The 16,103-nt window shown below is 40.7% G+C and overlaps 1 protein-coding gene across 2 annotated transcripts in view; it reads left to right on the top strand.

The window, feature by feature from the left end:
* DOCK1 (dedicator of cytokinesis 1) overlaps window positions 1-16,103 on the top strand; it is a 258,024-nt gene that overhangs the window by 45,184 nt on the left and 196,737 nt on the right. For both annotated transcript variants that reach the window (XM_082764404.1, XM_082764403.1), the window contains exons 20-24: window positions 1,440-1,529; window positions 1,993-2,093; window positions 3,830-3,964; window positions 7,447-7,555; window positions 14,817-14,887. In XM_082764404.1, the coding sequence (XP_082620530.1) occupies window positions 1,440-1,529; window positions 1,993-2,093; window positions 3,830-3,964; window positions 7,447-7,555; window positions 14,817-14,887 (506 nt within the window). The remainder of the gene's footprint in view (window positions 1-1,439; window positions 1,530-1,992; window positions 2,094-3,829; window positions 3,965-7,446; window positions 7,556-14,816; window positions 14,888-16,103) is intronic.

Below are 16,103 nucleotides of genomic sequence, written 5' to 3'. Positions count from 1 at the left end.
ATACTAGTTCCCTAGCTGAGAAGTTTTGCTTCCACTGTTAAAACAAAAGCATCCATCCTGTATCCTCCTTGTTGTTATATGAAGTCCTTGTAAATGGATTTAAAACTTGAACTCTACCAATGGAAGTCAGTATGTGATGCCTAAACATGAAACAAAGACTAGAGCAGTCATAGCACAGGTTTTTAACAATCCTTTGTTTTCAGAAGAGAGTTAGCCAGGCAGGGGGTTGGGTCTGGTTGTACCCATTCTCTTCAAACTGAGACAGAAACTTCTGACAAAGCCGTACTCTTTCCGTGTAGCCCAGGCGATGAATCCCATTTGGCCTAGGAGATCCATTGTGCAGGTAGAAGTCTTGAAGGTTGGTGGGAGTCCAGGTGTTTTCCATGGCATACATAATACCTCCTGGGGGTTGCAATCTCAGAAAACAATCCCATAATGCTTGTTCAGACATTCCTCCCCACCTACCCTTTGTCTTGTCTACTTTTTAAAGAAAAAACAACAAACAAACAACAACAACAAAGTTTCAGGATTGTTCCGGCAAATCTGTCTCAAACAGCAGTAAGTTGAAGCCTTTCTCTCTCCACCAACCCAAACGCCAACCGTGGCCACGTTCGCTCTCATCCTGCCGTGGGGGAGCCCGTGTTGTTCCTGGTGGAAGGAGATGCTCAGAGCCAGACCCCGGTGCTGATCAAACTGAATGCATTCACGACTAGCTACGGTTTATACCTAAGAGACTTGCTGTCACTGGGGAGAAATGCTGTAATTATGTGTGTGTAAAACAGCTTTTATCTCTCTGCTCAACTTCTGTCCCCTGCCGCTAATCTGCTTTTACTCTCGTGTTGCGCAGGTCAACATGGCTAGCGAAGACTTCCTCGGGGCAGGGATAGAGACCCGTAGGTGTAGGGCTGGGGCAGAGGGTTGTGTGCTCGGTGTCCCATGCCTGCATGTACACTCTTCCTTGAACTTCTGGGTCTGAGCCTGTGCAGCTGTGGAAAGCAATATGCTCTGCACTTTTTGTTTTTTACTGCTCAGCTCGAAGCTGCTGAGGATGACTTATTTGGCATGAGACTGAGTTGCTTGTCTGGTTTGTGCTCTGAAACATCAGTTTTCAGAAACTGCATGATCCCATTGACTGTTGAAACTGAGTTTTGAAATACGTTTTGTTCATCTACCATATGTAGATTAAACTTTTTCAGGTACCAAGTGTGATTTCTGACCTTTTTTTTTTCCTATTTTGGGGTGATATGGATGTATAGATAATCAACTAAACATTGTTTTTCAGCAAATGATTTTAAGTTTTTAAATTTTTCTTTCTCAGCTAACTTGTGAAAATGTCTTGCATAAAACATAAATGAAAGCAAGTGTTTCTGTGTACACCTCTGTGAAGTCAGATTTTCATTATTCCTCTCCAGCGTGATGACTTTTGTATTTATTTGTAGTTCCTTCAAGATACATTGGATGCACTTTTTAACATAATGATGGAGAACTCGGAGAGTGAGACGTTTGACACATTAGTGTTTGATGCTTTGGTAAGTCTGTGTTGTGGATAGACAAAAATGTAGATATTGTAATGCTGAATAAAGAAATGTGGTGTAGATACGAGAATCAAGTTTTGCAGTGAAGCAGTATTGGCTGTTAGCTAGTTTTGTTTTGGTTAAAAACACATGGGAAGTTTTCATTATATTTGAAGTTTCAGATGGACTTGATTGACAAGTGTTTGTATCCTGTCATCTTCCCAGACAGGATGGAAGCCATCACATCCAAGTATTTTAGTGATTTAACGGCAGAATTTATGACAGAAACAGCAAGTTTCTACTTGGAGCAGAAAACTTGGTTTGGAATAGAAAAGGAGAATATGAATGCATGGGGAGGATAATCAAAAACCAGAGTCTCTTTGTTTTGAATGTTGTTATACTTTATCTGAAAACAGTGACTGAATGTACAGAATTCAAGTGTTTCGAGGATAATGCCATAGTTATGCTAATTTTTCAGGTATTTATCATTGGACTGATAGCTGACAGAAAATTTCAGCATTTTAATCCAGTCCTGGAAACCTACATTAAGAAGCATTTCAGTGCTACGTTAGCCTACACGTAAGCTTTAAAAATTATTTTTTCACATCGGGGGTGTAATACGACTGGCTCAGTAATTTAGTTACTTGTTTAATTAGGAATTTGCCCACAGAACTTGTGGGGTAGGAGCTTCTTGGAGAAGACTGGATATTATCTGTCTTTCTCTTTTAAAATAATACTAATAAAACATTTGTAAGAAGGAAGTCTTGATTTTCTTGTACTGAAGGAGGGGGTAATTGACTATTTCAATAATTGTTTTGTAATAAAATATTCATAAGCAATCTCCCGTCATACTTAAGAAAGTAAATGTGCATTTAAGATTCTTCAAATCTGTGCTGTTTGGTGCATTAAATTGATGTTTTACCCGATATCATCTGTGTTCCTGTCACTTTGGGGAGCAAGCAGTGAAGAACAAAGGTCTGTTACTTTTCCTGTCTTAAGTATTTCTTGGCAGATAGCTCCTTTGCTGCTGCTGCTCATGTTGGAGAAAAATACATAATGGATATCTTTTTGGTGTTGGGAGGAGAAAAAAAAAAAAACGACAAGCAAACCTGCTGTGCATTTTGCTGTTATGCAGTCTCTATTATGTGAGCAGAAATGTTTCAGAAATATTGATCTAAAATAGCGAAGAAGTTGTGCCTTTAGTCACATCTTTGATATTCCATTCACTTCACTGAGCTACGGCTACTTCTGCTGCCTTCATGCAAAGCGCATCAAGGATGAAGCATCCTGCAGCGTCTGACTTCCTCAGCAAGAGCTTTAAGCTGGCCTTTCTGCTGGTAGACAGGGAGGGCACTTACCCCTTCTTTACGTGGAGAGGTGTAGAAGCAGGTTTATGCTTGGGGATGCTGGAAGAGCTTACAATTTTGGGTTAATTTGTGACCGTGGGCTTGACAGATCCCTGTCCCCTCCCTGCCAGATTTACTCAACTTGTGTTTTATTGCACAAGTTGAGTAAAGAGAGGTTGCACTGAGAATATGTAGGTGCCTACCTCAAATTCTTAAGCAGCTTACTCCTACCAAAATAAATGCACATGTAACAAGATGTCTGTCTACACGCTGTTTTGTGTTAGTGATATGTAATTGTTGTACTTACTTTGAACGTGCATGTTGAAACATGCGCCGTAGCTGGAAGGATTCAGAACAGCATTACTTGTTCGTGCATTTGAATAGGAGGTAGGTTTATATTCATTAGGAATGATGTAGTCAGAATGGTATTGTTTTAAAAATCGTATTGCTTCCAAGTTTGTTTACGTTTTAAAATGTGGAATAATAGAACTTCCAGCTGCTGCCATAGCAATTTTTAAGAAATAAATTTCACAAATTCTAGCCTAAAATCCATGGGCAGCACTATGTAAAGGGGAATCCTTGAGTAAAGAAGAAACTCCTATTTTAAGTGTTTTAATTTTAACAAGGCGTTTGTGTTTAATCTTAATAATTTGACTGTTACTAGTAATTGTATCTTTATAATTGGCTATTAGCCTGAACATCTTTGGATATCCAGCATAACATAAATCTTAGCAAGACTTTGTGTTGCATGTATGTTGGATGACATTATGGTCTGTGTTCCCACCCCCAAGACCAGGTTGCAGCTGATTATCAGCATAAGCAAGAGCACAATATGGGTGTGTTAGTTGCATAGTTACTTTCGAAACTTGGAGGGCATTATTTGCAGACATAATTTCCCTTCCAGTCTCTCAATGTTGACATTTTTGTTGTGAATATGCTTTTAACATCTGTGTTTGTGTATTTAAACAGAAAACTGACTAAAGTTTTAAAAACGTACGTGGATAACGCTGAGAAGTGTGGCATCACTGACCAGCTTTTTAAAGCCATGAAAGCTCTGGAGTACATCTTCAAGTTCATAGTCCGCTCCAGGATACTGTTCAATCAGTAAGTATGGCGAATGCTGAAAATACCTGCAGTTCTGACTGGATATACACCTGCTCAATATCGCACTGCTCTAAGAAGTATGTGAAGTTGTTAGGATTTGGTTTAGGTGACACTTAAACCAGCCTGAGTGAGCCTAACTGCCTTAATCCTGAACCCAGCTGCATGGGAAGTAGTAAACACAAGAAATGTGTATCTGAAACACGTATTATAAATACCATTGTAGTAGTAAAACTGTGCTGTGTTGTAGCTCTTTATGGGCTAGATCTCTAAGGAGTAGCACTTGACAATCTTTGGTTAACTTAATAATTAACTGTGGTTAATAATTGTCTGGTATCGTGACTGAGAAGTTAAAGCTACTCAGGAGATGTGTGTTCTGAGAAATTTTCTTCTGAGATATTTTCTTCAGGGTCAGTGAGCAAGAAGGGAAAGTGGAAAGAAAGAAGGGCTGCAGAATGTGTAGTCTGCATGGCGATACTGTTTTTAACTAAAAGAATCACTTGGATTTCTACAGTGCCCTTGTCGGGGTAGCAGAAGCTTCTGGGAAGGAAGGGGACTCCTGGAGGGTTTTTCCTACCGCCAGCCCATTTCCCACATGGTAACGTGCACCACAACTCCCTGGGCCTTCTGCAACCAGTGTCTGCCCATAAAGTCAATTCTAAATAATTACCCAAAGTTAATTTGGAAATCGGTGCTCTATCTGATACACAAAATACAAAAAAAGTTACAAACAAGTTACCTGTTCTTCTTAATTTAGATTCAGATCTTTTACTACTTGTTACAGACTGTAGCAAAATTATTACAAGGGATTTATGTAGAGCTCTGAAGTCACCAGCTCCATCAACCTTCCTGCGAATTACACGATGTAATTTGCTTCTTTAAGATTCTGGCTGTGATATTCGTAAAATACCCAATGCCACTTATGCTGTTGGAGGTCCTACAAATCATTTTAAAAAAGAAAAAAATAATTATCTCTTGCTGCAGATTAGATTTAGAGACAATATGACCCTTTAGTATTGGCCATTGGGTTTTCTCCTGTTAAGCACTAATTCAGAGCACTTCAGCATTGGGGAGATGCAATTTTCAATGACTGGGGATTAATCAGCAAAGCTGCTGAATGTTGAATGGCACCACAATTTGTTCTGCTGGGAGACTGAAATCCTGCCTGAGGTGTGTGATTGAAATGATGATAATGTAGAAGTGTTCTGAAACATCATTAGCATTTCACTGAGAAATCTTGACAAACAAACAATCTTTTTAAAAAAATTACATATTTTTAACCTTAAGATAGAAGTAGACTGAATGGATACAACATCTTAGAAACGTGAGGCAAGCTTTGGGTCTGGGTAAATGTGTAAATGCCTGGTTCACTAATTAAAGCCTGATGGCAAATCCAGTTGTTTGGTGTATCGAGGTTTTAAGGGCAAGATATTGTGAACTTCAGAAATACCTTTGTGGTTCACTCAGTGGATTCCAATGGCAATGTAGCACATACAGCAGGCTTAAAACTTTGAAGTCCGTGGTGGAAGTGTCGACTTGGTATAATAATGGTAAACTGCAATGGTTTTTTTATGTATTACCAGGTGTATTAAATGTATGCTAAATAACTGGCAATAGAAACATATTAGTGACTGTAACTTGTTTATTTTTATTACTTTCCTTCCTGAATCACAGAGGTTTTTGTCTGGAGCATTCTGATTTATTGGACTGTCAAGTTTAGTTACTCCTTTTATTAGTATTAGTTCCTCCTCTCCAGTGTGTTCAGGAGAACACAGAAATCCGTAATTGAAATTGGGAGTTAACAAATAATTTGTCCTGTATAACCCCCAGTTTTAGCCTGGAAGGGGAATAGAAGTTTGCACAGCAAAATAACACAATTTAATAATTTTTCTGTAGCACGTGTTTCCCCTGTGTAGCAGTTAAATAGCTTTTAATAATACCTGTGGCTCCAAAAGGGTTTTGATCACAGCATTAGGAATGATAAACGTTGGGTTCAGTGCAAAGCAGCGAGAGCATCCTGTGTTCCACATTCATTTTAAAACTGTATGCCCCTTCCCTTCTGTAACAGGTGGTCCATCAGGAACTTTTAATTACAGCTTAATTATTTTCATGCGCGAAAAATTCTTTTAGGACTGTGGACATGAAGTGCCCGTGGTTCTCTTTCTGAGCTGCACACCACGTTCAAGGCTCTTTTCTTGCTGGGTTTGACCACAGAAGAAAATGGAGCAAAATAGAGGGGAAGCCTGGTGGGGCTGCTGCAAGTCCAAAGGGCTTTAAGGGCCGGTTGGGGCTCCTGGAGGCAATCAAAAATGAGTGGGTAAACCAGGAGTTAAGGGAGAAAACCCATCGGATGTGCACAAAGATGAATTAAGGTTTGACCTGGATTAAAAGCAGTGATTGGGTTTTGGTCACATTAAGCACGTGTGGCATAATTTTATTACTCTGAGGTTTATGAAACCAAACATTTTGTGCGAAATACAAGGCAGCAGCCCTTATGTAAGTCCATCATACCTATTGCCAAAGAGGAAAAATAAAGAAATTAATAATTGCATGGAGCTAGTGGTCTCCTCTTTCCTTTCCATTTTGTAGTGAGAATGATCTCATCCTACCTCTGAACCCCAAATCCTGCTGTGTTTAAACACTAAGGAGTTTCAAAGTTACTCATTCCTATGCTGTACTGAACCAGCGGAGCACGAGGGTACCAGGTTCCTTAGCTTGGCTGCTCCTTTTTTCCCCTTCTGTGTTCCTGAGCTATCCCAGGGCAGTTTTATCCCCCTGAAGTCATCCAGCAGAGCGAGCTGACAGAGCACAGCACTCCTCTGCAAACCCTGCCTGCAGGCGCCTTGCGGACTGTGGGTTAGTCATCTTGTGTATTCAGGGAATGAGAAGGGAGACGAGATTTGTGTCAGCTCTCCAGAAATCAGAGGTGAAACACATCGAGTCCTCTCCTCCCATTTGTCTGGAGTATCGCAGAAGCAGAGGGTTAATGCATCTACATCCTTTCAGAGTTTGAGGCCGCTCGCCTTAGGCCCCTGGTAGATTGTAATGACTGCAGGCAAGTTGTCCGGGTGCTTTCTGGTTTCCACATCGCCGAGCTGCTCGGCATCGGGGCTGCCAGACATCTGCAAGCTCTTGTGCAGGGTGGAGGAGTCTGCCCTGCTGCTGCGTGGGCACGTGGAATTGGGTCGCCGGAGAGATTTGCGGTGACGTGAAGGCGTAAGGAGCAATACTGAGTGTGGCATTTCAGATAGGGAGCTTCCAAATAAAATCTTTAGTTACTGCTGGCCCAGCCTGGTCAGTTTGTCTTTAGATTTCTGTGAAAGACAACTCTTAGTTCAGTGTAGAAATGTGTAAACGTTTGTGAACCTAAATAAAAATGAAAATAAAGCAACACAATGAACTGTCATCTGTCACTGGAACAAAATGTTAAATATGTGTTTTCATTTTCAGCCAGCTCATGTTTATGACACCCAATTATTTTTCAGACTTTATGAAAACAAAGGGGAGGCAGACTTCAGGGAGTCCTTGCTGCAGCTCTTCAAGTCCATCAATGAGATGATGAGCAGCATCTCCGACCAGACTGTCATAGTGAAGGTATGTGGAGGTCTCCAGCTTGGCTTCATTTTTGCATCCTAAACCCTAATCAGGTGCCTGATAAAGCATCTGCTGTATTTGTGCCCAGACGTGTGTTCTCTCTCAAACACTGTTAATATTTGGTGCTTCTAATGAAGGGTCTCTGACTGTCTAAAGAACGTGTTTCAAACAAGCGACTTGACTTCCTTGCTGTAAATGCCTCAGTTTTTTGTTTTTTTTTTTTTGTTTTTTTTTAAGGGAACTTAGGTGTGAAATGATGTTTCACTTACTTAACTCATGTAACCTGATCTATAAGGGATTTTTAAGATGGCACTTTTAAGATGCTGGTGGCAGTGTAGATCATGTCCCTATTTATATCCTAGGCTGCTCAGGAACTTCAACATAGTATCTTAAGCCCTAGCACATATTTTTTATATGGAAACTCCACCCCCACCCCCTCGTGTTCCACTTTTTTTTCTGTAATATGGTGTCAACTTCTGGGAGAGTTGGCTGGCTCATGGAATTGCGAACGTGTTCTCTGACTTCTAATGAAAAGGTTGCTAATATCACAGAGCAGAAGCATTAGAGAAAAATCTACCATTCCTATCATTTAGAGCAGCTGGAGGTCACTGTGTCAGTCTCAAGCTCTTTTAATGAATCTCTTTCACTATGAAAAAGTATAGAAACCAGAGTAAACACACGTTTGATAAGATGCACCTTGTTGTTCTCCTTGTGATTCCCAAGAGCATTTATGAAAGATGCAGCTCTTGACCCAGCCGTGCTGAATCAGCTGGAAGATGGTCAGACAGGGACTAAGAACTGGGGTTGGTGTGGGAATAGTGTGACTTCCTGCTCAGATGTGTCTATACAGTAGGGAAAAAAATATATAGCAGCTGGGAGGCAAAGAAAAACAGTGTAAAGTACAAAGTCTGTGCAAAAGGCTCCTGTTGAAGGAAGCTGGGAGGTGTGGAGTGGGAAAACAGCCAAGTCAAAGCCCCAGATCCTTTGTAGCTGAGTACAGACAGGTCACAGGGTAGTGGCATCCTGCTGGGCACACAGCAAAAGTACTGGGAAATAAAGCTGCCGAGCTGGAATAGTTTGGTTTGCAAGGCAGAACTCAGACTGCAACATCTGATACCAGGAGGGGTAGTGTGTGGTTCAGGAGAAGTGCTCTGCCAGAGGAATGAAGATGCAGCCATCCTGAAGGGAAATGATTTTTTCAACAGCATTATGCATTGAAAAAAAAAAAAAAAGTCAAAAAGTACCTCCCAAATTAACTTTGTATTCACCTGAGAAGCAGGAAAAGATGACCAAGTTCCTAGCAAAGGCTAGAGCAATCACACTACAGCAGTGTCTGTCCCTGTCTCTGGTGTTTTACATCCAGATCTCTGCAAACTTGTGCAGAGCACATCTCCTGTCTGCATTTGCCTACATGAAATAAATACACTGGTAGGTGAAGCAGTGAGAGCTGAGCATGTGAGGCTGCCTGAGAAGTGTGCTTGTGTGTGCCTTTCAGAAGCCTCCCCAGCCTTTCATTCATTATTCATTCGTTACTTTCATCTCCTTTGGACTCTAATTACCTCGCTCTTAGAATATGTAGTTGTTAGGATTGGCTTTTTGCAGCTTGTGAGATTGCTTTTATTGTGTTCAAATATCCACTGAAGCACTGTAATTCCTTCAGTAACCAGAGCTCTGTGTTTCTGTTACAAAGCATAAAATCATCGAGTAGGGCTATAATGCCGTGCTTTTGTTGTGAGGTGGGTTTTGAGGAGTGAGGATGGCTTCTGGAGAGAAAACCGCTTGGCAAACCTGGGAGGTGTCAGTAAACAGGTGAGGATATTGGCTTAAAAGGGAAAGTTTTTCACTTTTGAGGCTTGTTTTCACAGGAGATCACGGAGGCAGGCGGTGTCAGTAGGTCCAGGAAGGGGTTAGGAAAGTCCAGAGCTGACCAAGAGGTGCAGCCCCAGCAGTGCATGGCTGGGTGACACACAGGGAAGTTGCTGGCTGGGGGTGTCCTTCAGTTCACATCAGTAGATCTAGCTTTAGCAGTCCCAGTTTTTTTTTTTTTTCTTTCTGCCCTACGTTGGGGAAGCTAAATAAATGTACACAACATCAGCCTGCTGGGAGAGATAAGGCGCTGAATAGACCTACCCCGAAAATGAAGGTGCTTCACATTAAAGAGGCAGGTGCTTAATTCACACATTAGAATATTGCTTTTTTTCCTCACAGAAACCGTGATGTGTCGGGATAGTTTATCAGCGTGAAGCAGGACTGCCACCCAAAAGTTTGGATGTTTACAGCTGCCCTGTTTGGGCTGGCTGTGCTGCCTGTTTTCTCCCAGCATATCTGAAGGGAGTAGCCTTCGAGCTGACATTGCGAGGGGCAGAATGAATGACTGGAGCCCTGTGTCCCTAGCAAGAATTGCTCTTTATCTATTCAAATATTTATGTCCTTGCAGAAGCCGATGAGCTGTTGCAGGCTGTTGCTCAGCTCTTCAGTTACTTGAGAATTTGCATTTAAACCACCCCTTGTTTATTGACGGACCCAAAGCCTTGAAAAGGGAAAAGTTACATCAGAAGAAAAATGCATGAGTTGTATGAGGATTTAAGGTACTTTGCAAACCTGACCTCAGTTTTGAGGAAACAAAATGGAGAGTATTTTTTGAGGAGGGCACATAAAGAGTGGCATTTAGAGGTTTTGTTGACTACAAGTAGGGATAACTTGCATTAGGGACACCGCATTGACTGAATTTTTCTCGAGACTTAAAAGAGAAAAGCAAGTGAGCAACCCCCCTGTCTGCCTGCCAAGTCTTCCAGTGCCCCCAAATCGAGGCTTTGCAGTGCTGAGGCTGCTGTGGCTGGGGAGGGCATCGAGCTGAGCTCTTGCCCAGGGCTGTCCTAAGCCTCGAGCTGGCCTGGGGCTTGGAGAAGTGTTTCTGTGCGGTGGTGGGGGGCTGTAGTCGTGGTTTGAGACACAGGCAGACGAAACTGTTGGCTTTTCCAGGTAGTAGCTTGATTTTAAGAATTACTTGATGAAGGTGTGCAGCATTCAGCACGTATACGTGTTTGTGATGATTACACGTGTCGTGAGCTCTCCTGATTTTGTTCCTATTTTCTGCTAATTGGTGCATGATAATTATTTCCCTAACCTTTTACTGTTTAAGCCCGAGCTCAGCTGAAGCCTAGCGTGATGTTTCAAGTTTAGATAAAAATGCAAATGCTTCCTGGTAATTTATTCTTGCATCTCTTTGAAAAACAAGGGCAGTTGAGCCAGCTGCATCGAATTTCTGAGGATTGTCTGATTTCGGCTGTGTTTGTGTGAGGGAGCTGAACTGTTCTCAGCAGGGTTCCTGCAGTTCACTTGCCTGTTTGCTGGTACACGTGGCTTGGTGCTGCGCTTCGGCAGGGCTGGGGAAAGGCAGGCTGGTACGCTTTAAATGATCCTGATAAAGGAGGTGTGCGTATAAAAATGATCCGGTAATGTGACCGCAGAGAACCAGAGGGAAGATGATAACATTTCGCTAATGAGACTTCTCTTCTGAGCCTGGATTTATAACTCCTGTCGCTTTTAGCACGGCGCGTGTTTCTCAGTATCCATCGCCTATTCTCCTCTAACAATCCACAATAATAATTTATTGCTTAAACCACAGAAAAGTACTCAAACAGAAATACATTACAAGCTGCTCAGGTCGTCCTCATCAGCAGGAGAAAACAAAACGGGCTGCACTAGTCTGCAGGGCTTCTCCAACAGGTTGAACGTTTTGTATCCTCCGTTTAGACGAGCTGACTACTAAAATATGTCCATGGACTGAGGTTTCTCCTTCTTAGGACCTGTATGGGAAAGTCTGTTGTTACGCTGGTAACTAATAGAATAATTTCTTTCCCCGTGATGACGCTTTATGATGCCTTACGCTGCATTTTGTGCCACAGGCATCGGTTCAGTTGTGACTTGGAACAAAGGACTGCTGCAGACTGGGGCAATTCAGAACTAGCGTGTAGGCATTCCTGGAAATTGTTTCATCCAGCTGCTGACAAGGCTTAATTTGGCTGGGTTTATGAGCTTAATAGGATTGCAGCCAGGGATAATGCTTGTGGAGAAGGTATGTGCTTTCTGGTGAGCGGTACAAAAGATGGAAATGAACATTAAAGTCGTGTACAGATTGTGTAGGTAAAACAAATTTATTGCTTCATCAAACAAAAGAGTTCATTAGAACATACTGGATTTGGCAAAGAAATTTGATGCTCAATTGTGAGATAAGCTATGCTGTGTGAAAGGAAAGGCTTGACAAAACGACATTTTTGCTTTTATGTAGGATAAAGAGATAAATATAAATCCAAGACAAAAACCTGGAGCGTAGTATTCAAAATAAATTTTGTTTAAAATCTTGCAAGTGTCATGTGTTCAAGCTTAGACATCCTAAAGTTAGTGCTGCATTTTTGGGGGTTCTTTCTGTTGTTCCAAAAAAATAAGTGAAGCTTGCTCTTACTTTTGCAGTTCTCCTACACAGCCACATAAATAAATTTGTATCTACAGACCCTAGCTGCACCACCAAGCTGCCTATCTTATAACTCATTTAGTTGAGATCAGAGATTGGAGACATTAGAAATTGTACAATTTTGTTAAAATTTGAAGATACTGAACTTCATCTGGTTTGCCCATAAAGCAGAACCGAAGTGGCTGGTAGTTGCTGTAAGTACAGGCTTTAAATTGATGCTTTAAAGAGTTTCACCTGACAGTGCTTCATTTAAGTCATTAAAGCGTTAATTTTAATGATTGTGCCAGCGCAGTGTGAAATTGTAATTCAAGATGTAAAATAAAAGCTCCTTTTTAGCGTGTTACTAAACATTTATTGCTACATGCATTTGAATGATAAGCAAATAAAAACACAGCGATGGCTGCGGTTTATAACTGGTCATTAGAGTCCTCATCCATCAAAACACATAAGCCTGTGCATAATGGGACTATTTGCATAATTACAGTTATGAGCTTGATTTCTGAGCATGGAAGTAGTCCGCTAAGCATACGTGGAAACGTTTGACAATCAAGCTCGACTGTTAAAATGGACTACCAAAAGGAGCTGGAAAGCTTTGAAATTCGCAGCTAACCTGTGACATGTTTGAGGTTTGCTCAGGTAGAAGTGGTCAGCAAGCAGTGGCAGTTTTTCTCTGTTTGTCACTCGGAGCTATTTGACAGGTTTCATCTTCTCCTGAAGAGCTCATTCTGTAGAAGCAGAGCCTGCTGGTGCCTTCGGAATTCAAATCTCCTTTTTTCCCACTCAATCCACTTTTTCTGTGAATGCTTCTGCAGGTTAAAAAAAAATAATAATACTACATTTTTAAACAAAAAGCAAACACTAAAATTGTATCGGCGCGGTAGAAACATACATTTTGCTTTTATTTGAGCAAACAGTGGGAAATGCCGGGTGTTGACTCAGTTCTGGTTGATGGACAGAATTTGGGAACAGCACGGGCTATAAAAGCTTCACTTCATAATTTTTTTTTCTGTTTCAGCAGAATTTCTGTAATAACGAACACTTTGTAATAGCAAACAAATTTGCTCATTCACATTGCAGAAGAGGATATGAGCTGATTTGAAGATGGGCATAGCGTGCACATAAACGCTATGGGGTGTGGTTTTGGCCACGGATATGTTCCTCCTTCAGCCGTCTAACCAAAATCATTTTAATCTGCATTTTTATTGAGGAATATGCAAATTAATGGCTGCTTCATACATTATTCAAGAAAAGATGTATTTTGTATCACTGATACTTCTTCTAATCTTAAGCTATGCAAATGATTTAATTAAAATAATTACGCTATATAATATACCTGAACTTTACTCTAAAATAGTACTTATTAATCGTTAATGGTACTTGTATTTTTAGCTGGAAAGGTGATTAAAATACTTGATTGATGGTGGGTTTGAAAGTATTTTCTTCCCCTTTTGCTTAACAGCTAGGACCAAGCTGGCCTTGTGTCTGTAATCAACCAATTGACCTAGTGCGTTCAAGAGCAGAGTCATTTGATTTGAAATTGCTGGTATTGTGGCAGAAAAGGGTGGTTATTGGGAAAACAGAGAAGTCGTTTTGATGTGCCTGTCAGGCAGTGTTCCTCCAGCCTGCTCTGGTGGGCTCATCCTCCTCCTGCGAGCAACCAGTGCCGAGCAGAAGTTTGCTGTCTCTTCAATCCCTCCAACCTTGGAGTTGTACGGCGTAATAACTCGTCACATCACGGCCTTGAGGCTGAAAAGGAATTGGTAAAAGGGAAGAGCGTGAGGGCTCACCTTCCTCCCGGTGCAGGAGGCTGGGGAGCACACGGGGCTCTCGGCGACGGAAACTGCCAGGGCTCAGCACCCAGCACCCGGCTGCTGCACGAGGAGTGAATCATCCCCAGCAAAATGATGTCTGTAATCAAACCGCTGGGTAGGATCGATAAAATGCAAAGCAAAGCGAAATAAGTGTCTGGCAGTTGTGGTTTCTGTCTGAATTACTGCCTTTCTTCCCGGGCTGGTGCTCAGCGCCGGCGAGGCCTCGGTAAAAGCTGGGTGCGTTTATAAGCTGTTACAGCTGAGGTTAAGACCAATAAATGATATTCTGCATGAGGATTTCTTACGCAGAATATATCTCATCTTTTTGGTGCTAAAATGAGACATTTCAATCCGTTTGCAAATGGAAGAGAAAATAAAAACTTTGTCACTTAAATTACTGATTGTGTAGAAGAAGCGAATTTCAGCTTTGGGGTTACCAGAGGTCCATTTACTACGGTCTGACCAGGAAGTTACCCGGCCGTGGTTGCATTAACAACAGAATCAGTTGAAATAGTTCAAACATTTAACATCTGTGTCGGCAGGACTTGGCTCTTATGTATCCTCCCATCTTCTGCTGTGAAATGGGGAGGCTACCGCAAGCCCAAGGGCGAATTGAGGACCCGCCGTTTGGCTACAGAGAAGGGAAGGACAACAACTATGGGGTTTTGTTTGCTTTTGACCTAGTGGAAGGAAAATTCAGCCCAAACAGCATGGAGAATGAAACAGCATGGAAATTGCCTCATCCTTCTTTTTTGTTTAATCTTAAAAGTTTAATTTTCCTGGAGTTTGGAGGTTAGGAAACTTTTACCCCAAACAGAACAGGCTAAGAGCAGGTTGTGGGGTTCAGCTGAAGGCAGAGGGGATCGTTCAGCCAAAGCAATTACACGTGTAATTCTCCTCTTGTTCTCTTCCCGTTGGATTTGAGGATCATGAATTTCAGCCCTGTTTTTTTATTTTCTTTTTTTTTTTTTTTTAGGGGGCAGCACTTAAATACTTGCCAGCTATTGTCAATGACGTGAAATTAGTATTTGATCCTAAAGAACTTAGGTAAGTAGTTAACGAATTGAGTGCACTGTGCACCTCATCTGGAATTTTATTTTATATGAATATATATCTATAAATATATTTCTATAATATATATATTCTAATGTATTGCTTTATTAGTATACTGGTGGCTTGAAGCATGAGGGCAATGAAATATGAGCACCTGAGATGTTTTACCACTTCAGTTATCACCTTTTTTCTGCAAGTAGTTGCAGGACTACACACACATCCTGCTTATAAAGTAATGTGGGGCATTAGGGTTTGATAAATGCCTTGATAAATTTTGCAGTCTTGACTAGTAAAACCACATAATGAGCTACCAACAATTATCAGTCAAGTAACGGACTGCAAAACACTCAAAGCTGTGTACTTAATGCATCGCTCTTTGAATTATGTGAGGTAAATAATAACTCTGCTTTGGTTCAGTGAGCCTTACTTATGGATGGACATTTCAGTATTATATAAACACAGGAGTGCTCTTAATAATGAATAGAAAAGCGTAATGGGAAGATGTTTTAGAACAGCAAGAACAAAAAAATAATAAAGCAAAACTATTTGTTTAGGACCACTTTTAACTTAGAGGGAAAAAAAACAAAACAGTTTCTCCCAGTAATACTCAAGGTGTCTAAATCGAAATAAAAATTAGCAATGTAGATTTAATCTGATTTGATTTGCACAATCAGTTATAGAATATATATTATGTGTCTATAAATATGCAAGCTGTATATTTTCCATGTTCTGTCAAAAGGATGAAAAAATAAAGTAGAAATAAACTATGTAACTATAAACTTTTAAAAACTTTTTCATATTTATTACTTTTATATTAGTTTATATAACTATAAACTAATTTTCCAAATGTCTGAGGAAGCTGGAGTCTAGCTTCTGCTTGCCTGAGCTTTCAACTTATTTACGTGTACGCTTATGCTTTCTTTGGCCCTAGGGAAAATATCTACTGTAGAGTTTCTGATCTAAATAATACTTTTGAAATGTGGTAGTAAAAGTATTGTTGAAAATACACCAAATGAGAACTGTTGGGATTTGGCCCTGTTTTACCCATAATCAGTACAATTTTTCTGTCACTTATGGTATTGAAATTGAGTAATACTTAGAAATGTAGCCTTAATAGGGGGGAAAAAAAAAAGGATAAAAAATTAGGAAATGATACAAAATTATTATAAATTTCTTTAAAAAAAAATCGTTTTAATGTGGGAACTGAGCT

The sequence above is a fragment of the Aythya marila genome (assembly GCF_965140915.1).
Source record: "Aythya marila genome assembly, chromosome: 7".
NCBI lineage: Eukaryota > Metazoa > Chordata > Aves > Anseriformes > Anatidae > Aythya > Aythya marila.
The sequence above is the reverse complement of the archived record's forward strand: the minus strand, read 5'-3'. Positions and strand labels throughout refer to the sequence as shown.